The sequence below is a fragment of the Lathyrus oleraceus genome, chromosome 5 (genome assembly GCF_024323335.1).
Source record: "Lathyrus oleraceus cultivar Zhongwan6 chromosome 5, CAAS_Psat_ZW6_1.0, whole genome shotgun sequence".
Lineage (NCBI taxonomy): Eukaryota > Viridiplantae > Streptophyta > Magnoliopsida > Fabales > Fabaceae > Lathyrus > Lathyrus oleraceus.
The window spans coordinates 528,841,640-528,869,520 of NC_066583.1; the positions used below are offsets into that span (position 1 = coordinate 528,841,640).

The 27,881-nt window shown below is 37.1% G+C and overlaps 2 protein-coding genes across 2 annotated transcripts; one reads left to right on the forward strand and one right to left on the reverse strand.

Moving 5' to 3' along the window:
• Window positions 1-16,750: 16,750 nt before the first annotated feature.
• Window positions 16,751-17,191, reverse strand: LOC127081834 (uncharacterized). The gene has a single exon (XM_051022063.1). The coding sequence runs from the start codon at window positions 17,189-17,191 to the stop codon at window positions 16,751-16,753; it is 441 nt and encodes a 146-aa protein (XP_050878020.1).
• Window positions 17,192-18,706: 1,515 nt separating this feature from the next.
• Window positions 18,707-22,951, forward strand: LOC127086110 (glycerophosphodiester phosphodiesterase GDPD4). The gene is made up of 7 exons (XM_051026817.1): window positions 18,707-19,186; window positions 19,271-19,368; window positions 20,291-20,351; window positions 20,650-20,730; window positions 20,911-21,003; window positions 22,186-22,275; window positions 22,434-22,951. Exons 1-7 carry the CDS (start codon window positions 18,950-18,952, stop codon window positions 22,728-22,730), a joined length of 957 nt encoding a protein of 318 aa, XP_050882774.1. The 5' UTR covers window positions 18,707-18,949; the 3' UTR covers window positions 22,731-22,951.
• Window positions 22,952-27,881: the final 4,930 nt, after the last annotated feature.

Sequence of the window (27,881 nt, forward strand, 5' to 3'; positions counted from 1 at the left end):
ATTTGCAGAATCCCCCTATCCTCATGCCTCCAGTCCCAGGGAGGCTGCTGATTATGTACTTGACGGTACTCGACAATTCCATGGGTTGTGTTCTCGGTCAACACGACGAGACAGGTAGAAAAGAGCATGCCATCTACTACCTGAGTAAAAAATTCACAGACTGCGAGTCGAGATACTCAATGCTTGAAAAGACATGTTGTGCACTTGCTTGGGCTGCTAAGCGTTTGAGACAATACATGCTGACTCACACAACCTTACTGATCTCCAAGATGGACCCAGTCAAGTACATATTCGAGAAGCCAGCTCTCACCGGAAGGGTTGCTCGTTGGCAAATGGTACTGACAGAGTACGACATCCAGTATACATCCCAGAAAGCCATCAAAGGGAGTATTCTGTCAGACTATCTTGCTCAGCAGCCGATTGATGATTACGAGCCGATGAAGTTTGATTTTCCAGATGAAGACATCATGTTCCTCAAGATGAAAGACTGTGAAGAGCCAGTTGTTGGGGAGGGACCTGATCCAGATGAAAAGTGGATTTTAACGTTTGATGGGGTCGTCAACGCCAAAGGAAGTGGAATTGGCGTTGTCATTACTACTCCGAAAGGTGCCCACATGCCTTTCACCGCTCGTCTGACTTTCGAGTGCACCAATAATGAAGCTGAGTACGAGGCCTGTATCTTGGGTATTGAGCAAGCCATTGATTTGAGAATCAAGACTCTGGACATCTTCGGAGATTCAGCTCTAGTGATCAATCAAGTAAATGGTGATTGGAACACTCTCCAACCTACCCTGGTCCCGTACAGAGACTACACGAGAAGACTGTTGACTTTCTTCACAACAGTAAAGCTGTATCATATACCTCGTGATGAGAACCAGATGGCAGATGCTCTTGCTACTCTATCCTCCATGATCAAGGTGGGTCGGTGGAACCATGCTCCTAGGATCGATGTTATGCGCCTTGATAGGGCCGCGTATGTGTTTGCTGCTGAACTGGTAGTTGATGACAAGCCCTGGTATCATGACATCAAGTGCTTTCTGAAGAATCAAGAGTACCCTGCAGGGGCATCCAACAATGACAGAAAAACTTTGAGAAGATTGGCAGGCAGTTTCTTCTTGAACAAAGACGATGTGTTGTATAAGAGGAACTTCGACATGGTTTTGCTCAGATGCGTGGACAAACACGAGGCGGACATGTTAATGCAGGAAGTTCATGAGGGCTCCTTCGGTACTCACGCCGGCGGACATGCAATGGCTAAGAAATTGTTAAGGGCGGGTTATTATTGGATGACCATGGAATCAGATTGTTTCAAGTATGCTCGGAAGTGCCATAAATGCCAGATTTATGCTGATAAGGTGCATGTACCGCCGAATCCTCTGAATGTGATGTCTTCGCCGTGGCCGTTTGCAATGTGGGGCATTGACATGATTGGAAAGATTGAGCCGACTGCTTCCAATGGGCATCGCTTCATCCTTGTTGCCATCGACTATTTCACCAAATGGGTCGAAGCAGCGTCGTTCGCGAATGTCACCAGACATGTGGTTGCCCGTTTCATCAAGAAAGAAATCATTTGTCGTTATGGGATTCCCGAGAGAATCATTACTGATAATGGTTCCAATCTCAATAACAAAATGATGAAGGAGTTGTGCCAGAACTTCAACATTCAGCATCACAATTCTTCCCCTTACCGCCCTAAGATGAACGGTGCTGTTGAAGCGGCAAATAAGAACATAAAGAAGATTGTGCAGAAGATGGTCGTTACGTACAGAGATTGGCATGAGATGCTACCCTTCGCCTTGCATGGGTACCGCACTTCAGTACGTACATCGACCGGGGCAACCCCTTACTCCCTTGTGTATGGTATGGAAGCGGTCCTGCCTGTCGAAGTGGAGATTCCTTCTCTAAGAGTCCTGTTGGATGTCAAGTTAGATGAAGCTGAATGGATTCGGACAAGGTTCAATGAGTTGAGTCTTATCGAAGAGAAGCGAATGGCAGCCATTTGTCATGGGCAGTTGTATCAGAGTCGGATGAAGAGAGCCTTTGATCAGAAAGTGCGTCCTCGTTGTTTCCAAGTCGGAGATTTGGTGTTGAAAAGGATCCTTCCTCCTCAGACAGATCACAGGGGCAAGTGGACTCCTAACTATGAGGGGCCGTATATCGTCACCAAGGTTTTCGATGGTGGGGCCTTAATGCTTACAACGATGGGTGGTGAAGACTTCACTTCCCCTGTGAACTCAGACGCAGTTAAAAAATACTTCGCATGAAATAGACCCGCTGGACGGTAAAAAGAACAGTCCAGGCAAAAATGGGCATCCTGACGAACCAAGAAAATGAAAAGGTTCGGGCAAAAATTAGGGATTTAAAAATGAAAAGATCGTACACCCGATAAGTTGAAAACCTGAAAAGGCAACTTAGGCAAAAATGGGTATCCCGGTGGATTGAAAACCCGAAAAGGGAAATCCAGGCAAAAGTTAGGGATTAAGCGAATGACTGCGTTCTGAGGAAGTTCTGAATCTCATCTTGTGTCGATGACTGGAAACTTTCAAAAGGAAGAAAACAATCTAATCATCTTTTCAGAAGGCTGATCATCTGGAAGATCGTGAAGACGAGCGAGTCATAGCAGAATTGGAACCCAATAGAAATCCATTTCACATTGCCATTAAATTATTTTCTGTTTTTTATATATTTCGTGCAATTACCTCTTTCCAGGGATTGCTTCCTGATATAAATGCCTATTCAGAGGCCATTCAATCAATAAAATCATGTGATTCAGTACATCTCTGTGTTCATTGTCATTTTACTGTTTTGTTTGCAAAAATGACGTCCGAATTTTTGATAAACATTGCATCATGACACATAAGGGCTTTACAGGTACATGCTCAATGAACATTTAAAATTGCTGTAAATTTTAAGTATTTTGAATCATCTATTCAGAACAGGTACACTCGGGGCATTTCCTTAAGATTCCCAGCAGGTTCTCACTACGGTGCCTCCCAAGCATGTGTTTCAGACTATACACTCCCTAGTAGAGTTAACAGTGTCAGACTGTATATCCCCAGCGGAGTTGACAGTGCCAGACTGTATATCCCCAGCGGAGTTGACAGTGCCAGACCGTATCCTCCCAGCAGAAGTAGTTGCTCCTCAGAATTCGATGCCAGATCGATGATCCCGATGCCAGATCGATGATCTCTTGCCTTGAAACATAACCTCGGTACCGTATCGGTGTTTGCTTCCCCCCTGCTGAGTCATCTCTCGTAGATTATGGTTGCCAGAACCACTATCACTTCCCCCAACAACAGGTTGGCAGTGCCATTCTCTCCCCAGTTAGAGTCTCGGTATTTCGTTATCGTCAGAACACCGCGCGGCCGGTCATTTCCCCAACGGGATTCCTTGCTTCAGCTTGGCATTTTCCCCAGCATTTCGCATCCCTGCATGTAGAATCATATTGCATTGCATCCTCCCAAATCGCGTAGCATTTCCATTCTCATGGAGCATTACGCCATTGAAAAATTCAAACATACGCATGTAAGCATAAAACATTCTCGGCATCCCAAGTGACTAGCCAGAAGTTTGTTTCCAGTGCTCAGACTGAAGGTTGTTCATGACTTATTATCCCCAGCTTGGGTCGTTGGCCCACGTGCCGCCTCAATTATCATTTTCCCTATTTCTGCCGATGCTGACAGGCATGAAGTTTTCCGGTATCCAGACCGAAGTGGCATTCAGGCCAGTTTTTCCGGTATCCAGACCGAAGTGGCATTCAGGCCAGTTTTTTCGGTATTCAGACCGAAGTGGCATTCAGGCCAATTTTCCGGTATTCAGACCGAAGTGGCATTCAGGCCAGTCTTTCCGGTATTCAGACCGAAGTGGCATTCAGGCCAGTTTTTTCCGGTATTCAGACCGAAGTGGCATTCAGGCCAGTTTTTTCCGGTATTCAGACCGAAGTGTCCAATTTTAGCTTAATTATCTTAGTTAACAAAATACCAAAAACAAAGTCTCATCCTGTAAATAATTCACGAGACCCTTCTACATAAATCAAAAATTTTCCTAATCAAAGTTAACTGGTCCTTCCTTGCAATTCAAAAATAGTTAAAATCCATCAAACTAGTCAAATTTTCTCTTTCACCCCATGCGATAAATCCATGTTTTACTCTGAGCGGCAAATCATTTTTTTGTGCCCTCATGCATCTAATTTAAAACCAAGACAAATTCTGTTCACAAAATAAAATCAACCAACCAACAAAAGTACAAACTACCTAAACTCTAATTTTTCTCATCACTCGATGAGAAATACGTAGGCACAAAGTTGTGAGACCAAGGCGAGTCCCCTAATTTAAAACTAACTTTTTTCATTTTTATCCTCTTGAACCTTTATAAATAAATAAAAGCAAGAAATACCTTTGACCCTAGGCTATAGGAGGTTCCCGTTGAGTACAACGGAGGTGATGGGTGCCTAACACCTTCCCCTTACTTAACTGACTCCCGAACTCATATTCGATTGTGATGACCATCTTATCCTTTCCTTAGAGTTTTATCTTTTTACCAATTACTTAGGAATGAATAAAACATGGTCGTGAATTTGTGATTTTTCCTGCCGCGACACATGTTATCACATATACACAACATTCAATTCATAACATATTCATCACAAGATCATACATGGAATATAGTTAAGACACCTTAAATCTCATGTAATGTAGTTAATTAATGACAATATTATGCCCATATATCATAGTATAAGTTACATGAATCTTAAGATGGCTTAGAACCCTTGGAAAACACGATTTTTTGAAACATGGGTGTCAATCGATTGACACACATGTGCAATCGATTGCACCAAAACTCCTTAACTTTCTTCCATACAAAAAAATAACATTTTCATGCCATACAATGGATTGAATGACAATGTCAATCGATTGTACTATTGAAAATTTAGTTTTCCTGCATAATTTCAACACCAGCTCATTTTGTTTCTAATTTGTTTCAACCCCTTTCCGTCAAGACACAACCAACCTCATATATAACCATTCCAAATCATGCCAAACCATACAATAACATAAGCATGTGAAATTAAGAAGTTCATCATCCAACCATAACAAATATATTCTCATGAATTCAACATAAACACACAAACATCTTATCATGAATCAACATAAACACACAATCATATTATCATGAATCAACACAAAATCCAAGTTTTATCTAAGAAGGAATCTAACTAGAATCCACCTTAAAATTTGTTTGGTAAAGAGAATGATTTGGTTTGGTTGATTGTTTCCACTTGCTTTGAATTTTTCTTTGACTTAGGGTGCCTTCCCCCATTTTTTTATTAGCATATGTTTTTTTTCATTATTATTCTGCATTATTTTACTTTAAAAATTAGGGTTTGTGACAAATGGGCCTTAGGCCCATCTGCTGATATGTTATACCATTTGACTCTCTAATGCACCTCCCTTTTTAGCTTATAAGTTATTGTTTTTTTTTAAATTTAATTATTAAGATATTTTAATTCTTGACTTAATTTCCTACTTAGGTATTTGATCTAGTTGTTTAGTTTCAGCCTAATTTTAATTTAATCCTTTATCCAGTTAGTTTCAACTCAGATGTTAATTTAGTTGTCATTTAAGTTTCAACTCAGATGTTAATTTAGTTGTCATTTAATTTAAATGTCCAATTTTATCTTACTTATCTTAGTTAACAAAATACCAAAAACAAAGTCTCATCTTGTAAATAATTCACGAGACCCTTATACATGAATCAAACTTTTTCCTAATCAAAATTAACCAACCATTTCTTACAATTCAAAAATAGTTAAAATCCATCAAACTAGTCAATTTTTCTCCTTCGCCCCGTGCGAAAAATCTTCTTTTTGCCCCGAGCGACAAATCAATTTTTTGTGCCCTCGTGGATCTAATTCAAGACTAAGAAAAATTCTTTTCACAAAATAAAATCAACCAACCAACAAAAGTACGAACTACGTAAACTCTTATTTTTCTCATCACTCGATGTGAAATATGTAGGCACAAGGTTGCGAAACCAAGGCGAGTCCCCTAACTTAAAACTTTTTTTTTTCATTTTTACCCTCTTGAACCTTTATAAATAAATAAAAGCAAGAAATAAAAAATTAGGCAAACATTAGAAAACACCATTAACCCTAAGCTATAGGAGGTTCTCGTTGAGTACAACGAAGGTGAAGGTTACCCAACACCTTCCCCTCACTTAACCGACTCTTGGACCCATATTCGGTTGCGATGATTGTCTTATAATTTCCTTTAGGGTTTATCAGTATTTCCGCAATTACTTAGGAATGAATAAAATATGGTGGATCTATGATTTTTTCCGTCGTGACACGTGTTGTCACATATACACAACAATTAATTCATAACATGCTCATCACAAGATCATACATGGAATATAGCAAATGATTCTTCTTGATTTATCATGATTCTAGGTTAAGACACCTTAAGTCTTAGGGAATGTAGTTAATCAATGACAATCTTATGCCCATATATCATAGTATAAGTTACATGACTCTTAAGATGGCTTATAACCCTTGTAAAACATGATTTTTGAATAAAACAGGGGTGTCAATTGATTGACACGCATGTGTCATACCCCGATTTTGGTCCTGAATTTTTTATGTTTTTGTTTAGCATGCTTGGCCTAACCTTACTTTGGTTTTATATGAGGATTGGTCTTGGTCAAAAGTCATGGTGTGGTTCATGTGATTGTTAATACACATATGGTCTTGGTCATCCAAACAACCAAGTTTCTTGTGTTTCTAGCCACTTGCCAGTCAAGTTATTGGTTCATGGATACTATGTCAAAACCCTAACCTTATGGTCTCATTTCATGACTTTGTTCATGTACATTATCAGTCAAGTTATTTTTCAAAAGTCAAGCACTCAAGTCATAAACAAAACAATTTGGAAACCAGCTTCAAACCATTTGTTAATCCATTTCAATCTATTTCATGTCATTGTAAACCATTACATGTGAGTCAATACAAGAAAATACAAAATTCGGCATTTTTGACCAACTGTTGACTTTGGTCAACAGTTGACTTTTTGGTTAACTTTGACCAAAGTCAACCCAAATTCTTTAAACGCTAAATTTCATCCTAACCAATATTTCATTTTTCATTTACAAAGAAGATACAAAAAAAACGCATTTTTGACCAATTGTTGACTTTGGTCAACAGTTGACTTTTTGGTCAACTTTGACCAAAGTCAACCCTCACTTGCTCTTGACTATCCAAACTTGGCCTGGCCCTTTGTTTCATTGTGTCATCCAATCTTCATGTTTGTTGATGATTTTTCTTGATTACTTCATTCGCAAGTAAGTGACTTTGTGTACACCATGCTATTTGAACACCTTTGAATCAACGGTCATTAGCCTTGGTCTATCCCAAACTTGGACCTAATCTCACGCTATCTTGTCTTGATTTACCACCAAAGTCCATGTGTGCACCCTTGCTTATTATCTTGCAGCAGCACCATAAGCACATAACCAGTGGTGAACCTACAAAATCAAAACCAAGTCATGTGTCAAAACTGCAGCAAGGCCACGAATGTCTGCAACTGTCTCAAGCCATAGGCCATACCTGTTAAACCTCATGCCATAAGCCAAATAAACTCTGCAGCAAGCAGTGCATCAAGGCACACAACTTGCAACAAACCAACTTCACTTATCACTCTTGGCTAACCAAAAACAACTCATCAAACCATGGAAATGCAAGATCAATCCAATGGAAATACATGATTTGCTAGCCCTACTGCTGCAGCGGTCCATTCAATATCCTGTTGCATATTGCCTTGCCTAAAATCTTGCAATAGCACCATGATGTTTACATGATTATTAGACATACTTACATATGCAGTAGGCTTTGGACTCGTGATAATGGAGAAGGCTCATGAAAGCTGCTGCAATCATGACACATCCTGCAGAAAAAACCAGCCCACGACCAAAGCTAGTCAACTGGTGAAGCAAGTGAGACTTTGATCTGCAAAGGCAACAAACCCAAGGTCAAGGTCACAAAGAATTTCCCTACAGCAAGGGGTTAATGAGCCATGACAAGCCAAAACACGGTTGAGTTGTGATCACCTGGTGAAAACCTTGGCAATACACAATGCTGCCCTGTGAGATATGACAGGCCAAAACTGGCACAGAATGAAAGCATTTCTAAAAACCAAATACCTTTTAAAGAAAAAAGTTCCTGTTATAAAGCGGAATCAGTCTATCGGTAATGTTAAGACCGTAACTTCAGGAAAGGCAAAAACAGGAGATATCCTGGATTCAGGGTCCAATGCTACAAACCAAAATCTGAGTGGTACATCACCATTTCAAGCTGCAATGGTGCAACTGTCTTAGCTATATTGGAGTCTTGGATTTAAAAGTAAGAGGCATTGGTGACTGCACATCAAAACCAAACATATCCAAATGAATTCTTGACTGCTGCTACAAGGTCACCAACATTCCAAATTATCTAGTCTAGCTCAAGAGATTTATGGCAACTCAGTTATGATGATGATTGGGATTCACCTGCATACAATTCAATCCACCATTTGTCTAGTTACAGCAGCTTGTATCACAGGGTGCATCAGTCTTGGTATAATGGACCAACCTGGCCTACCACATCCTTCAACCAAAACCAAATATGTCCTGCAGCATGTGGAGAAAACCAACCTGGTTATGCTGCATGAACCATGACCATACCAAGCCTGCAGTGCCTGCAAAAGACCATAACTATATGTTGCAGAAAACCATCAGAAAATGGACATTGAACATGCTGCAAAACCACAAGCGCCTTGCAAATTACCATGTCCTGATTGACAAGACCATTTTACAAGCACTCAACATGGAACCAATCCATCAAGTAGCAGCAGCAGCCTGCAAAAAAAAAAAACCAGTGATGCATGTCATGGAAGTATGTCCAAATATTCATAACAAGAAACAACAGAACATGATAAGCATACATCATGGCATGATAATTCCAACTCAGTAACAAATACCTCATGATTTTTCCTGCACGCCTCATAAGAGCCAATACTTTGCATTGCTTGACCTCACCATGGCACCAGGAACAAACCTTGAGAACACTCAACTTAGGACTAGAAGGAAGAAAGAGAAGCAAACAAAACTACACAATGATGGTTCTCCTTCACTTCAAAAAGCTCGTTCAAGAGTCACTCAGGATCAAGAATAGTTCCACAAGGAAATCTCCTGTGGGAAAGTCTCCTTCAACACCAAACACAGGTGAATGGAGAAGGATGTCATTGCCTACAATGCTTGTAGGAGAAACCATTGGAGAAATTTTACACGCTAGGCAATTTGCAAAAGAACTTGTTTCAGCAATTAATTGCCAAACTCCTTCCAAAGAGGATCCAAAAACTCCAATTCCTCAAAGGCCAAGCAAGAAAACTGCACAAAAGAGTGATGGGATTGTAAGTGGACTGAAACAACGCCCAGCATCAACAGTTCATTTTCATTGCAGTAAAAAGGCAAAATTAATTACCAAGCAGTAAAAATTCAAGAAATTCCCAAATTGGAATAGAGATGAAATTCAAGGAAGAAAGCGAAGGTTCAGATTACCATTTTCGAACCTAGCATCAAAGAGGTTAATCCAATTTCTGAGCATCCAAAGTGCTTTGCAAAGTTACCTTTCTGGAACAGCAAAGGCCGATTCAAAACCCTAAGCTGGGAGAGCATAAAAAGGAGAAAGAGAAATCAGTAAAGGGAGGCGACGATTCGAAATCACAACGGAACTTGGAGGCAAAAATCTCAAGCAAAGAAAACCCTAAAATCCCAAGACTGATTACCTGGAGGCCAGCGTTTGCACGTCCTACATCGCCACCACCGCGACACTTTGTAAGAGCTTCTTTTCTCTTTCTTTTTATCCTTCTCATGTGCTTGTTGATGAAACATTGTGAGAGTTGAGAGAGATTGAGTCGCTGAGTTTTGAGAGCGTGAGAGGGTTTCGTTGATGAGCGATGTCATAAGAGGGACGAGAGGGGCGAGTGCGTGAGATTGCCATTGTTGGGAAAGGGTGAGTTCGTGAGGTTGGGGAGAGGTGGAAGGAAGACGAGTTCCTGCTTCGTCGTCTCCAATTCGTTCTTTTTTTTTTTTTTTTAATTTTTCTAATTTCTTTTTATTTAATTTAATTTGTTTTTTTTTAACAGAGATAAAAAACATAAAAATGTTTATATGTTAGTATTTTCTTTTATTGTTCTTAATCTTTTTTTTTATTTTTTATCCCGGTTTATATATTTAACATAGTATCACAGTAGCAGATGATCATAAGTGGTCTGGTGGAGAAGGGCAGTGTGTATATTCTTGAGTGGGGTGGGTTCAATACTCATGTGTGGCATTTTTTGGCATTTTATTTCTTTTAGCTATATTATTTTTCCTTTTAGCATTTTCGTTTCTTTTTATGTTTATGCCTTTATTACACTCATATGTTCATTTTGTTAATAATGTAAAGTTGTTGTATTTTAATTTAATTCAAAACCATTTTAAAACTATAAAAATCATATTTTTCTCGATTTAATATCAAGCCCATTTTTACACCCTTGTAAGTCGATTGCTTTTTAAGCATCGCCATCGACCTCACATAGCTTACTCTTGGGCTTTCTTACAATGAGCCGGTTCCTTTGCACTTACACTCATACATTGTTTAATGCTTCATTATTTCATTCTTTGATTATTTGATTCGATTATATACTTGTTTATATCTTACTTGTTTGATTAACTGTGGCCTTTGTATGGTGTTTGAGGCATGTATTATTATTGTTTGCTTGCCATGAACAATCCCCATTCATAACAAATGTATCCCTCTCCCATGAAATGTATAATATTCTTTCATTCTTTATCCATCTGTTAATACAAGAAATAAAATGAACATCCGATAATCATTTCAAAACAAGACCAAAACCTCGATCCAACGTCGAGTAATCACTTTTCTCAAAACCTAACAGAACCAGCACGTATTCATCCATCCTTTTGTAAGTCGATTGCTTTATGCATCGCCATCAACCTTGTAAGTCGATTGCTTTATGCATCGCCATCAACCTTGTAAGTCGATTGCTTCATGCATCGCCATCTACCCTTATCCCTAACACTTCTCCTTGCTCCACTCGTCAACCCTTGTTCCGATTAGGTAGCACCCATTAGATAGAACCCTTTGCATGATAACATAGGTAGGATTCCCATATCCTTTTGTATGATAACATAGGTAGGATTCCCATATCCTTTTGTATGATAACATAGGTAGGATTCCCTTATTCTTTTGTATGATAACATAGGTAGAATTCCCATATTCTTTGCATGCTAACATTAGGTAGATATTCCCATTTGTAAATCCTAAACACCTAAGTACATATTGCATGACAACTCTAGGGCAGAGCTTCCCCACTTCTAGACCTTTCCGAGCGTCTCCGATCTTGTGGCATGTCAATCCATCATATTGCAAAGAGGTAACTGCCTAAGACTCGATTCAGCGAGCTGCGACACCTACTGCTAGGACGTGAACACATTGCCCACTCTCCTTTGACACAACTGGTGTCCTCCTTTTGTAAGTCCATATTCAGATGGCAACCCCTATAAAGGGGAACTACGTCGCCCTGATTCTCATACCAGATGAGGTACGTAGGCAGGAGATCGTGCGAGATCTCTCCGGGCACCCTTTTCTTTTTTTGAGTGTGTTGTGCTTGACAGCTATCAGGCTCGAGTTCCCGACTCCCTGTTAGTTTGTGTGTTCACTCTTTTCCTTTTCTTTGTGTGTGTTTGCTTGACAGCTAGCAGGCTCGAGTACCAGACTCCCTGTTAGCTTGTTTGTTCAACTTTGTTGTTGCTTTTGACGATTCAGCGTCCGGTTAAACCCTTTGTGTGTGTAGGAGTCTGACATAAGTCCAACGATTGGCAGTTGGTTTCCTGTGTGTGTTTGTTGGTTCGAAGTCCGATGTAAGTCCAGCGATTGGCATTCGGTTTCCATGTTTGCCTGTTTGTGTGGAGTCTGACATAAGTCCAGCGATTGGCAGTCGGTTTCCTGCGTGTGTTTTGTTTGGCGTCTCTATGTAGCCGAACTACGGCAACTCTGATTCTCATGTTCAGATGAGATACGTAGGCACAAGATGCGATGTCTTGCCGAGTTTGACTAACGACTAACAACTAATCCTTGTTCGCTTTCGCCCTTGTTGCGATCCTTTCTCTCGCCCTCGTTGCGATCGAGACATTCCCTTTCTCTCGCCCTCGTTGCGATCGAGACTTTCCTTTTCTCTTGCCCTAGTTACAATCGAGACCCTTATTCCCGTAGTTAGCTGAACTACGTTTTTGCTCTGATTCTCATTCCCGATGAGATACGTAGGCATAAGACGCGATGTCTTAGCGAGCACACTTATCCTTCACCCATAGGTACCCGAGCTACGAAGACTCTGATTCTCATATTCAGATGAGATACGTATGCAATGGATGCGACATCCGTGCGAGTCATTTTTCTCTTGACCCTTTTAGTAAATAGTACATTAGATAAACACACACCCTTTAGACAAGAAACAACAAGAGTGGATCCCGTAGAGTACTACGGATGCGTAGGGGTGCTAATACCTTCCCTTCGCATAATCGACTCCCGAACCCAAGATTTGGTTGCGAGACCTTGTCTTTTCCTTTCCTTTCTCCAGGTTTACTTCGAGCGTTTCCTTTCCCTCCTTTGGGATAAATAACGCACGGTGGCGACTCTTCTGTCACTTCTTTCTCGCCGGTTGTTTTTTCGCACCACTGTATTTTTCAGGCTGCGACAACATGTGCAGTCGATTGCACCAAAACTCCTCAACTTTCTTCCAGATAAAAAAATAGCATTTTCGTGCTATACAATCGATTGAATGACAATGTCAATCGATTGTACTGATGAAAATTTAGTTTTCTGCATAATTTCCACACCAATTCATTTTGTTTCTATTTTGTTTCAATCCTTTTCCTTCAAGACACAACTAACCTCATATATAACCATTCCAAATCATGCTAAACTATACAATAACCCAAGTCCATTAAATCAACAAGTTCAGCATCAAGAATCAACCACAATAAACATATTCTCATGAGTTCAACATAAACACACAAACATTTTATCATGAATCAACATAAACATACAATCATATTATCACGAATTAACACAAAAATCCTAGTTTTATCTAAGAAGGAATCTAACTAGAATCCACCTTAAGAGTTGAATGATAAAGAGAAGGATTTGGTTTGGTTAATTGTCTCCAATTCTTCTTCAAGTTTTTCCTCTTCTTTCTTCAAGTTCTCTTCTTCTTGTTTCTAAGCTCTTTCTTTTCCTTTCCTTAGTTTACTGATAGAATGAAAAAGAAAAGGGAAAATGGGTTGGTGATAAGTAGAAGAAAATGGTTGGATGAGAAAAGTGGTAGGAAATATGAGTGGTTGGAAATGAGAGATAGAAAAGAAAATATCTTAAATGATATTTCTTAAGAATATTTCCTCTACCAAAGAAATTGACCAATTGTGAATGTTACCAAAATGTCCCTTCTTGTACTAATTAATAAAAGGCCGGTCACAAAAAATAATAATTAAGTCAATTTAGGTTCACTAATTACTCTATTTTTCCCAATTGACAATGTTTAGAGCATATCGGAACTCAATTGATCTCAACTAAGAAAGATTTGAGTATCTAAGGGAACACGGGGCATTACATCCTCCCCCCCCTAAATAAAAATTCGTCCTCAAATTGAAAGATTACATGGAAAAGATAAGGATAAAATTCTTGCATCTCAGAGTACAACTCCCAAGTAGCTTCGCATGGATGTGTTTCGTCCCACTGAACCTTAACAAGAGGAATCTCCTTGCTTCTTAATACTCTAGTTTCACGACCTACAATACAACTTGGTTGAGGCTCAAAAGAAAGGGTTGCTTCTACTTCCGCTGTATCTGGAAGAATAGGCTGAAGAGAATAAAGAATGAATTTCTGAAGCTGAGACATGAGAAAAACATCATGCATCCCATATAGAGAATGTGGTAAGGCTAATCTGTAAGCTACTTCGTCAATCCTCTCAATGATCTCATATGGTCCCACATATCTTTAACTTAACCTTTGTAACTTAACAGGTCATTTCAATCTCAACCTTAGAGTTCCCTTCAAGAATACATGGTGACCTTCCTCAAATTCTAACGACCTCCTTCTATTATATACATCACTCTTCTAACAATATTGGGCTTTCTTCACTTTCTCTCGGATCATCTTTATTTTCTCTATGGTCTCTTGAACAATTTCTAGCCCTAAAATTCCTTCTTCACCATCCTCTGTCCAACAAAGAGGTGTTCTGCATTTCCTTCCATACAAAGCCTCGTAAGGAGCCATACCGATACTCGTGTGGTAATTGATATTATATGTAAATTCAATCAATTGTAAGAGCTCATTCTAATTTCCTCCATTTCCAAGCACACATGCTCTTAACATATCTTCTAAGGTATGAATCATCCTCCTGGTCTGACCATCCATTTGAGGATGATTAGACGTATTCAAACATAAATTCGATCCCATAGCCTGCTGAAACGCTCCCCAAAATCTCGAATTAAACTTTGGATCTCTATCTGATATAATACTAGTGAGAACACCATGCAATCTTACAATATCTGAAATAAACACTCGTGCAAGATTAATTGCCTTGTAAGTAGTCTTCACGGCTAGAAAATGGGTTGGCTTAGTCAATTGATCTACAATTACCCATATAGAGTCATAACCATCATGTGTACGCGGTAATCCAACTGCAAAGTCCATAAAAATACTATCCCATTTCCATACTTGAATTTCTAGGGGTTGCAACAACCCACATGGCTTTTGATGTTCAATCTTTACCTGTTGGCACACCACACATTCAGATACTCAACAATATCTTTTTTCATACCAGGGAACTAATAGTTCTTTTTCAAGTCTTGATATGTCTTTGATGAACCTAGGTGAATGGTAAATACATTTTTGTGTGCCTCCTCCAAAACTCTTTTTTTTAACTCTGCATCATTCTGCACATAAATCCTTTGATTAAAGAGAAGAACTTTGTCTGTGGCTTGAGTGAAACCTGGTTTAATTGACATCACTTACAATTTCTCATTAAAAAATTATCCTTGATGAATTTCCTCTCTTAAATCGAAAGTAACATTCAAATTTCCCATCATTACACCATTATGAGTCCGAACAAACTAGAGGTTAAAGTATCGAAACTTTTCCAACAATGCATACTCTAACATTCATCAACTCAGCCTTGTGTATCTCTTTCCGACTTAATGCATCTGCAACTTTATTTGCTTTACCTGGATGGTACTTTAGTTCAAATTCAAAATCTTTCAAGTATTTCATCCATCTTCTTTGCCGCATGTTTAACTCCTTTTGATCGAATAAATATTTCAAATTCTTGTGGTCACCAAACATCTCAAAGCATACTCCGTACAAGTAGTAACACCACATCTTCAAATTAAAAACAATAATTGTTAACTCAAGATCATATGTTAGATAATTCTCTTCATGAGTCTTCAACTGATAAGAAGCATATGCCACAACTTGACCACCTTGCATTAACACTCCACCTAGTCCTCTATTAGAGGCATCACAAAATACTTTGTAAAGCTTACTAGGATATGGAATAATTAGAACGTATGTGGTAGTTAACCTTTCCTTTAAACTTATGGAACTTTGCTCGCACTTTGAGTCCCAACAAAAAGGAATCCCCTTTCGAGTAAGTCGAGTCATTGGTAAAGCCAAGTGAGAAAGCCTTTTAATGAACCTTTTGTAATAACCTATCAATCCCAAGAAACTTATAACTTCGGAAGCATTCTTTGGTCTCTCCCAATTAATAACTTATTCAACTTTAGATGGATCTACTTCTATTCCTCCTTGTGATATGACATGACTAAGAAACTTAACTTCTTTCATCCAAAATTTACCCTTACTTAGCTTTGAAATTTTTTGTTTCTCCTACAACACTGACATAACGACTCTCAAATGTTCCCCATGTTCTTGTGAAGTACGAGAATAAATAAAAATATCATAAATGAATATCACCATAAACTGGTCAAAATAAGGCTAGAATATTCGATTCATATAATCCATAAAAATGGAAGGTGCATTTGTCACTCCAAATGGCATTACAAGGAACTCATAATGACCATACCAGGTTCTAAATGCAGTCTTTGAATTGTTAGAGATCTTAACTCGGGTTTGATGATAGCACGACCACAAATCAATCTTTGAGAAGACACATTCTCCTTTCAATTGATCTAACATGTCATTTATCCTTGGTAGGGGATACTTATTCTTAATGGTGACCTTATTCAACTGGAGATAATTAATACATAAACGCATACCACCATCCTTCTTATTTAGTAGTAACACTAGAGCTCCCTATGGTGAAACACAAGGCTGAATGAAGTGTTTTATCAAAAACTCTTCCAATTGGTTCTTTATTTCTCTCAGCTTGAGCAGTGCCATATGATACAGAGAGACGGATATTGAGGCCGTCCCTAGTTTCAGATCAATAGAAAATTCTACTTCCCTTTCTGGAGGGAGGGAAGTGATGTCCTCGGGGAAAACTTCTAGAAATTCACAAACGATAGGGATTTGCATAACTTTTAGATTTTCACTTGATTCCTTGGTGAGAACCAAGAGAACATACTTTTCTTTCTCAAACAAGCAATTAATCATACCAACAGTACCCTCCAAGATAGTAGTCAACATATCCTTCGGAGTAGCTTAATTAGATGGAATGATGATTATCTTTTCTTCACACCAACTAAACACCGAATTGACAAGAATCCAATCCATTCCCAAAACTACATCAACTTTTTTAAGGGGTAAACATATGAGATCAATATGAAAAACTCTATCATTCATTGACAACGAATAATTCTTACAAATCAATGGTGTTTCTACAACATCATCCATGGCGGTATTTACCACCATAGGAGGAGATAAAGGACTCACTTTAAAACCAAGACACTCCATACATTGTATCGATACAAAAGAGTGTGTTGCTCCACAATCAAATAATACAAAATAAGGTTGATCATTTAAGTGACACGTACCAACAATCAATTCATTGTTACCCGTAGCCTTCTTTGCATCCAAGGTATAAAACTGATAAGTACTCTTCCCTTGCATTTGATCCTTCTTATGAGGATAATCCCTAGCCATATGACATTCTCCTTGACATTGATAACTTCTCATCCCTTTGGTAACACATCTTCCAAAATGAGTTTTCTGACACCACTAACAAAAAGGAGGTTGGGTAGATTTTTCATTTTACATTTTTTTCCCTTTGAAAGATTGAGGTCTAGGCCTAAACTGATGACGTGGTCTTCCTTGATCCTTTTGTCCAACTCTATACCGATCCCTTTCCTCTCTCACTTTCTTCAAACTATTCTCAGTAACATGACATTGTCTCAATAAATCCGCATAAGTAGTAAACTCTCTTTGAGAAACACTATGAGAAATTTCACCCCATTCGAACATAAACTGATCTACTTTCCATTTCGCATCAGGTGCATACATGGCTTTCCTAGAGTAACCAGTTATGTGCTCAAACGTTTATGCATATTCAGCCACTCACATATTACCTTGTCTAAGTTGCTAGAATTCAAACTCCTTATAAGTCCTTAAAGTACTTGGGAAATACTTATCCAGAAAAGTAGTTTTAAAATGTTCCCAATCCCTGGGTACTCCTTGATTAGTCATAAGAGTATAAGCACTCTTCCACCATCTAACATCGGGACCCCTTATCATATGAGAAGCAAGCACGACCTTATCCTTTTCACTACAATGCACTATCTGAAAAAAAAATCCATCTATGTTGGTTATCAATTCGTGAGCTTTCACATGATCTAATCCACCATGAAACTCAGAAGGACTCATACAGAAGAAATCCCGGAAACTACGACCTGCAACTTCTTATGGAATCACTTGGGGGTGAAGACCACCATTCAATTGTTGCGTCATCTGCTGCATGGTTTTTATGTTACTACATCTGTTGCACGAACTAAGGCCATTGTACTCCATTATTCCCAACTGCTGGTTTTGGATTCAAATTCTGAGTTCTATGCCTACCATGACCTCTGTGTCTATCAGCCATGATCCTAAATGTCACATAAATAGAATTAAGTTGATCAAGCTGAATGCTATAAGTATAACATCGACAACAATGAGGACTATACACATATGAGACAGAAAGAATAACTTATGATATTTCACGGTTGGGTCGAGGATTCGATCGACTTTGATACCAATTATCACACCCACATATAATACATGTCTAAAATACATATTATACACAGTGTAATTTTGGTACTGAAATACACAAGAGCCTATTAGCAACAATGTACATATATACTCCTAAGGTGTTCCCTTATATACTCAGATCTTTGTCCATTTTCTTATAATTTCAATACTTTGATTTTTAACAGTTTTATGATATAGTAACTCTCTATACGATTGCATGATCAAATATCCTTAAAGAATGCAACCATTTTGATTTGTATAAAAGAAGAAACAATGGCGTGTTGATTTGATAAAATCTATTTTATTTTATAGTGCTATATCCACAATAGAAATATATTTTATAATTTTCAATTCTGTGTTCAATTGAATTTGTATTTTCATATGTATTAGTCAAGATTACTCATTTAGTTAAAATTATTATACTTTCACTTTTAATAATACTATAATATGAATAAAAGTAACAAAATATTAACTAATATGTGTGTTATTTTTGCTACGAATGCTAACTATTTTAGAAGAATTAAAAATTAAATTCGCCATATTATTTAACTCTTGAATCTATAGGAATCTGTCCGAAATAAAAACCGGTGAATCAGATTCTATAGGTGAGAGTTGAGAGTTGCTTATGGTGCTTCTTCATCCATCTTCACAGAATTCAACAATCAAGTATCAACAATTATGCATAGAACAAGAGACTCGCGATCCAGATCAAAATCAAAATCGATTTCTAGAAGATTCTGTTCGCGAAACGTGATGATTTTCTCTCTCATCTTTCTCGCTATTTTGCCTCCAATCTTCTTCCATTTCCGTCTCCGTCGCTTCAATCAGATTCAACTCCGGCGATGCGGTTGGATTCACAATCCTCCTCTTGTTTGTGCTCACGGCGGAGATTCCTCCGTCGCGTTCCCTAACACCGTACGTATGCATACACTCTGCACTCGGATTCTTCGTTTTCAAATTGAAATTGAAACTGAAATTGAAATTGAAATGTTGTTATAGATCGCTGCGTATCACTCTGCTCTTGACTCTCGTGTGGACTGTATTGAGATTGACGTTTCTCGTTCTTCAGACGGAGTTTTGTTCGCTCTCCATGATAGGTAATTTTCTTCCAAATTTGATTTCATGTATCTATGTGATATTGTTACCTTTCTGAAACATAATTTTATAGCTGATTAATGATAATTAAGTAGTTTAATAACTAATTTATGTCAGAAGATAATGAAATACATAGTTAGACTTCATTGCTCAGTTTATAGTAATTAAATTGTATTCATAATGCCCATTTAAGTCTGCTTAGATGATAGCTACTGGGGCAGAAGTTCGAACTTTCGACATCCCACTTATTCATCTTTAATAGTTGAAATTTCAACTACTATACTAGTTAACCAAAATAAATAAATAAGTTGTATTCATAATGAAAAGTAGTTTAATGACTACATCGGTAAAACGGTTACAATAAGTCTGCAAGTCCTAACTCGTGGCAAATGCCGATATCTAGTGTTGAATGATACCGTGTTCAAATCTCAGAAGTTATTGTCACTTCGTATACGGACAAGAAAAACAGTTACAGTAAATACATTCAGTTAGCCGCGGCAAGACCTTATGTGGGGGGCCGGGTTTGAGTCTAGTCACTTGGCTACTTCACCAAATAAAATAAATAATATTACTAATATTTTAAGATATCATATAACAACGCTCATTGTAGTCCTCTTCGTCTCGAGGGATTAGCATCTGCAGTTGCGTGTAGAGGATATATGGTTTCTACCAAAAAAAAAATGGCAACATAGTGAGATATTATTGGAGTATAGATCGACTGCATTAGTTTTTTTTTTTACTTTCTGTCATTGCATTTATATCATCATTCAATTCATAAAAATAGAACATGGATATAGAAAATATTTTCTAAAAGTTATCAGATCATGTATTTTCCTATTTTATATGTTTATTTATCTAATCCCATTTCATGTAGAGGTAGCTTTATAGTGACTGTTGAGATTAATTCTCATATGATGCAGGCAGGGATTTGCAGCGGTTGTCTGGAAACACTAGTTCTAGAGTTGGTCATATGAGCTCAAAACAGGTGATGCTGGAACATCATTTCATTTTTGTTTTATATATAAATATAACCTATTCTAAGTGTTGATATCATTTTCTTTTTGTGGTTTCAAATTTTGCTTACTTCGTTGCAGGCTAGTTTTTTAGTAGACGAGTAAAACTAGCATCTTATATAGATTCGATGAAGTAGAGAAAAAAACTCATTATATGTGATCATTTATTCTAAAATAGTTTATTCATGAATTAATGATGAAAGTATACCCACAATTCAAGATGCTTAAGACGAGTAACATTGACTAACTGTCTTCATTTTATATCTGTAGATAAGAGAACTTAGTGCTTCACACCAATCTACTGAGAAGATTAATGATGAGAGTATAGCCACAATTCAAGATGCTCTGATGGTATGACTTATCATTCAGTAAATGCTATTCCTTTTCTTCCCAATGCAGTGATTTGTTCAAATAAGGGGGAGGGGAGATAACATTCTCTTTGTTTGGTTCACAAGGGGAGGGCTTTTGATGAGGGTGAATAAATAGTTTACTCTATACACTAATCTTTAATGTTACATTGTATGTTTCTAGTTGGCTGCAAGTTCTGTACGACAGATAATTCTAGATGTTAAAGTTGGACCCCCATTGTATGAGAAAGGGCTCGCCAAAGATGTTCTCTCTATAGTAAGTATAATGATTGTGTCCCTTTCCCATTGTATGTTACATGTTGATATGGCCTCTAGCTCATGTAGAAGTTAGCTCTGCTTTGCATTCTTATTTTTTCTATGTGCTCTCTCTTATGGAGAAGCTAAATGAGAGCTTTTGAAAAAGTTGAGTTGCAAAAGCTTTTTCAACTTATGTGTGAAACTATTGGTTGAAAATCTCATTATTAGCAATAGAAAATTTTATCGAAATTCCAAACTATCTCACATCATATTTTTGCTATAAATGTGATAGGCAGGATCGTGAACCTATGTTCTGTTAATAGCCTAATAAGATAGTTAGATAATTGGGAAATAAGGCATGTTGCCTATAAATAAGAAGAGAGCCTTAGAGAATGTTCTATCTTGTCATTTTTACAGACTTAGGGCCTTTTAGGCAATCAAGAGAGTCTAAATTTTTTTGAATACTTCAGAAATAATCGGTAATAGTTGTCGTAATAGTATGACTTTAATATTAACTACATTCTTTTGTGCCGCATGGTCTTCAATTTACCGGGTCTTTTATGGCTTGTGAGTAAATAGAGGAAGGAAGAAATTAATGAGGTGGTCTTAATGATGAAATCGGCAACTATGGACTAACTGTAACTTATTTACCAACATCCATCAAATTAAAATGTGAGAACCCTTGCATACTTTGCATCACTTTTAGCTGCCAATGTAGCATCTCTTGTTCATTTAACATCACATTAGCAGGTATACTTTTTGTTAACCCTATGGTAGAACTCTCTGTAGAGGCATGTCCTCTCTCTGATACGACACCGACGCATGTGATTACATTCAATTTTATCATTTTCTTAAATTATTATCGATGTCAATGTCACTGTCAGGATCATGTCCGGTGTCAATGTCACTGTCAGGATCATGTCCGGTGTCAATGTCACTGTCAGGATCATATCCGGTGTCCGTGTCAATGTTTCATAGGTAGAGCTCACACATAGATTATGTTAGTGTCCCACATTAGATGAAATAAGGCTTAAAAATGTGCTTACAAGTGGTGATAGTGTTCACCTTACAAGCCAATTTTATAGGGGTTGAATAGATTCCAAAATTGTAACAGCTTCTGATACATAATATAAGTTATTTTCTTTAAAACATTTATCCTTTTGTAGCAATGTAATTTCCAAGTGTCAATACGATTTTTCAGGTGGAGCAGACAGGATGCAAAAACTGCCTCATATGGGCTAAAAGTGACAATTTAGCCAGGGATGTCATTAAACTCTCATCAGAAATTGCAGTAAGAAGCAATTCATTTAGTTATGTTTGCAAAACTTTATGTTTTTATGACTAGAATGTTTTACCTAGGAAAATCTTCTGTTGTCTTGTAGAAGTTGCTTTTTCTTAGGTTTTATTGTCAACTTCAACATCAACACGATTTAGTTTGGAATGATGCAGGTTGGCTATATAGTCATGAAGGAACCTTCAACGGGGGCTATATCAAAATTGCTGAGGATGAGAGGTGCTGAGGTTGTTGGTGTTTACCACCCATTGATTGACGAAAAGCTTATGAAAGTTTTGCACAGGAGAAGAAAAAAGGTGTTTGCATGGACTGTTGATGATGCAGATTCCATGGAAAAGCTATTGTTTCAGCAGGTTGATGCTATAGTTTCGAGTAACCCGACTTTACTTCAACGCTTAATGCAGGATATCAAAACACAATGTTTTGAAGAAGGTTATTCATTACCAAACTAACATTTGTTTCAACAACATATACCTCTGATTGTGACGAGTAGATAACTAATCCCATGTTTAACATTCATTATTCTCTTCATTACAAATTGACATTGTGCTTGGAGAAAAGTGTATCATACATGCTTTTGGATATTTAATGGGCCTTAGATCATTGCTTTGGAATATTTACAAATTAATTGATGGCTTTTAGGAGATTTTATCCTGGCATCTCCTACTTTTGACATCGTAATCCAACATATTTTCATATTTTCATAATATGTATGCAGCGAGCATTTAATTTGCCACATTTCAGTTGTAACGGACACTTCCCATTTGGAGCAATTTTACCGATTTTACCGTTATACTCTTCATCAAATACCGGAATTTTGAGACAATATCGGGAATTTTCGAAAGTTATTTTTTTAATGCAAAAAATCAAAAGTACCGTCAATTTGCAATTTTCGGTAGAAAGATGTATTATTTGACCGGATATTGTGAAATTTCTAGGACTTACAACTAAATCTACGGGAAGTTTGAAATTTCTAGGAATTATAAGAAAATTTTGGAAATTGTGAAATTTTGATATTTGTCACATAATTTTGAAAATTGAGAAATTTTTTTTAATGTACATTGACTGAAATTTGTTATTCCCTCCGTTCTTTTTTAAGTGTCACATTTTGACATTTTACACGTACCAAGAAAACTAATTATTATTGTTACTTTTAAACAATAATTCTCATTTTACCTATAGTACCCTTAATTATATTCTACACTCATTTTACTTTTTCTCTCTCTGTAATAATTACATATGGGTAATTTTGACAAAAGTACATTTAATACTACCTTGAATTCTACAAGTGACAATTAAAAAGAAACACAAATTTATCAAGAAAATGACACTTAAAAAGGAACGGAGGGAGTAATTCTTTTCCTGCATTAATTTTTCTAAGACAATTGATTGATAAAAAAGCTACTCGACAAAATATATATACATTTAATAAAAACAATGCTACTTACAAGAATACAAATAAATTACGATGACTTTCTAACTTCATCTTCTTAGTGTCTAATGCGTCTTGTATATATTGATTCTCATGCTCCTACATCTTCGGTACAATACTGTCTCTAATAGTTAGTGACAGGAGACAATAGACAATCATGTTTCAATTTTACCTGTACTCAATGATTGTTCTTGACAAAATCAACAACAATAATTTTATGTCTGCAAATATACATAGGTGGAGCTAAGGTAAGAGGGAGAAATGTGATGTTAAGTCTCTTTAATAGGGAGACAAATACGACATTGTATCTACATAGAATAGGTAACTCATATCAGGAATCGTCATCCATTTATTAATACTCTGCACACCTAAGTGTTCTACTCGTAACACATTCTTAAATATAGAGACAGTGTCATAGAACAAATTGAAAAATAATTGAAGGTGTTGATTAACTTGAGTATCTAACTGAGTCAGAATCAAAGGTCATGACTCTACCTTTTGTAGTTTCCTCCTCTTTCAGAATTCATAATCAATTTATTTTTTCTACATCGCTTCTCATTTAGAGTATCAGAATGAACAATCATAATAATAATATCATGTTGTTTACCAATAGTCTGCGCCGATGTTACTACTTCAGATCGGGACTCAAATATCTGTCCTTTACAAGATATGAAAACTATATTATCAATATCATATAGAGACGAAAAAACATTTCAATTAAACTTGTTACATAGAAAATATATCACGTCAATGGTGAAGAACTGCGTAAAACTTGTACAGGAATCTGTAGGAGACTCCGTCGGACCACAGAAGTAAAACATTTTTCTACACTACTATCAGAAATTTTGAGAATGGGCAAAATTTCTGATATATCGAAAAATTTGAAATTTTCAAAAGTTTTAGTAGTTTTCATAAATTTTATAATTTCCGGTATGGTTTGGGGTTTTTCAAGAAAGTACCGAAAATTCCAAAATTTCTGGTATTTTTCATCGGAAATTTACAATATGCCAGTAAAAATGCTCGAAAAATCGTATCGGAAATTTCGTATACACTACCGAAAATTTCATTTTTGATATGTTAGTAAAAGTTAAATTTTTTGAAGAAAAATAAATTTTGATTGGTAAATAATAGTTGAGACAATTCCGAAAATATGAAAATATGGGGGGTGGCAAGTTATATGCTCCCATGTTACTCATGTCAAAATTTTATCAAATTCAGACAAAAAATCCGATAGAACAAGTGAAAAATCTGGTATAAATAAAAAAGTCTCATAGTGTATATAAAAAATCCGATATATCAGATATTTCAAAAATTAGGTATATGGAGTAAGATATCAGTTTTCTTAAAAGTACCTATATTTATCGAATTTTTTATTGAAGATGAAAAATCCGGTAGTTTAATAAGTATCGGTTTTTTCAAAACAGCCTTCACTTATCGAACTTTCCGTGGATTAATCAAAAATTCGATAGTGTTAATTGAATGGTTGAAATTTTACGATTGTGATTGCACTGACCGTTTTGTTTGGTCTGGAGTAAATCCAAAGTTGTATAAATATGGGTCATGTGTTGTAAAGAAAAACATTTTAATCTCAATTTTTGTTTAAGGCAGAAATGTATTTCAGCAAGGTGAAACCTCTTGTAGAGTTTCGGCTCCCGAAGGTCACCACATGTATTGCTCTTTTGAGATCCAATATGTTGTCCTTCTGAGATCCAAATTGAATAATATTTTGCCTGAAACCGAAAATAGAAAGGTGAGAAAGATCGAGTTTCGTGCAGACTGTATTGATACTGATGAAAAGGTGAAATACAACCTTATTGAGTTGAAGACCGATGAAGATTTGAAAGTTATGTGGAAAACATATCACCGTAGGTTAACTAATGGACCAATCGAGTTTGATGCGACAATTTCTAGATATGTCGACGACATAATCAAGATGTTGAAACGTCCAGAGTCATCTGGTAGTGTATAAGTTATCTTATTTATTATTGTTTTATTAAGTTATGTAATCATTTGTCTAAGTTATGTAACTGTTTGTCAAATGTTAAGTTATGTTCATCATGCATCAACGGAAGTGCCAAAATGTTATATAATAAACAATGTTGTGAAAATGTCTGAGTAATACTACACATAATATATAAATAATACAAAAATGATAATAAGGTCTAAATATGTCCCCACGGGCTATGTGTGATGTCTGCGATGCCAAAGTATAAACTTCACCATATGGGTTTATCAAAATCATGAGGTTATCCATAATAATTGCTATCATATGCAAGTGTTGAGCGTCATTCGCACCATGTGGAGGCGGCGACACATCATCAGAAGGTACCACAACATGAGAAGATCCAACATGAGAAGGTTCAATATCATCTTCATGCTGCTTAGGTGCGATGATGTAAGTGTGATATAGTAAGGTACCTCTCCAAGTACCCACCCACCCACTCTACAGGAAACTAAACACCCACGACACGATCTCAAATGGCACAGGAAGAACCCAAAATGTGACTAACTAACCAAAAACTAACGCCCTCATATGGAATAACAGGGACTGGTCGTGGGATGTCCTGGACATGTCGAAACTGGCGCATACACCTCTTAGGTAAGTGTCTAGCCACTAAGGTTTCTTATCACAGATAACAAAAAAGTGAAGTGGCATCGAACTCCTAATGCAGTGTCATCGAACTCCTAATACAATCTATGATCTGTGTAGGGTGTCAAGATGACATCGTCTATAGTTAGCGCCTCAATCCTCCTCATGTACTCCGCAACACCTTCTGGGTGTGCATGTTTGCCCCTCCATCTCTTGGCTAGTCCGGATCAACAGTGGTAGAAATAACCTGCATGTCATAAATGGTCGGGAAATGCTTGTATATCCAAAACTGCACAATAACATAAACTCATATAACCATCAGGCAATGTCATAAAAAGAACTAAAATAAAAATAAATAAATAAATTTATACCCAAAATAGACTCATATAGCCACCGAGTTGTCTCGTCTAAAAAACAATCGCCTCTCCAAGTGCAATATATAGAACAGTTAGTGTCACACACCCTTATGTCCAGCTGCCATGCTTAAGGAAACTAAACAACTACATGTACTTCACATCGATACATACATGAGACTTATCCGCTAAGATAATACATCTACAATATATAACATGTATACCATGATAGCTTCCTCATACATTCCCTAATGCATTGGATTTTTATACCAATCCTGAAGCCAAGATAGACGAAAGTGAACACCCCACATAGTCCTAAACTCCTCTATCACCCGCTCCTTAGTAACTCCCAAGTCTTGTACATCAGTTATACATGCAAGCTCCTGGCTAATGAGAGGAGCGACGAAGAAATTAATTACCAGCGGAAGATGGAACAGAAAGGATACATCATCCAATGTAATCATCATCTCACTAAATGAAAGATGGAAGGAAGATGTTTCTTTATGCCATCGCTCAACAAAGGATGTCAATAGCTTGTCGTCGAGCATGGTCAGCGAACAATCCACCAGTGATTGGAGACCACAATCTTCAACAATTGCCTTGACCTCCTCTGGCATCAGGACATCTAAGAACTTCTTTAGCTTCCCCTTGTGGGTGGGCATATTCAACGACATTCAGTCCTGTAACAAACAAAGTAAAAAACATCAGTTATTTTCAACGTATGAATAATAAATAAAGTCACATCATCGACATATCATATACATACCTCTCACTGCCATAATATGAATGACACATGATCGACATATCTAGTGAGCACAAAACATTCATTGGGACCTTAAGGAAAAATTCCATCAGTGTGTACATTAGACAGCTTTGTCGAAGCCGGAGTGTCATACCCCAATTTTGTTCAAGCATCTTCATTTCATCTGATCATTAACCATGTTTACATTTCGTGTCTAAAGCATTAGTTTAATCTCTAATACATTCTTGTTCTCCTTAAGACCATTTTACTCTTCACATTTTAGTGCCAATTTAATAAAATAAAATTTTAAAAAAAAGATAATAATATTTCTTTTTATAATGCGTTACCACATTTGTTTTGTATTGAAATGGTATTGTATGGTGTTATAGAAGTTGTTGCTTATGAATTAACGCACTTAGAACGCCTAATTTAACTTCGAATTAGCCTAAGAAATCAAGAGATTATCGTATAAATTAGTGAGTTGCA

Bases quoted from the DNA above. Each gene is read 5' to 3' on its own strand.
- LOC127081834 (XM_051022063.1), bottom strand. From the start codon at position 17,191: ATGGCTAGGGATTATCCTCATAAGAAGGATCAAATGCAAGGGAAGAGT.
- LOC127086110 (XM_051026817.1), top strand. From the start codon at position 18,950: ATGCATAGAACAAGAGACTCGCGATCCAGATCAAAATCAAAATCGATT. The intron at 19,187-19,270 runs GTACGTATGCAT...ATGTTGTTATAG, and splicing joins CCGTCGCGTTCCCTAACACC to ATCGCTGCGTATCACTCTGC. The intron at 20,352-20,649 runs GTGATGCTGGAA...TTATATCTGTAG, and splicing joins GTCATATGAGCTCAAAACAG to ATAAGAGAACTTAGTGCTTC.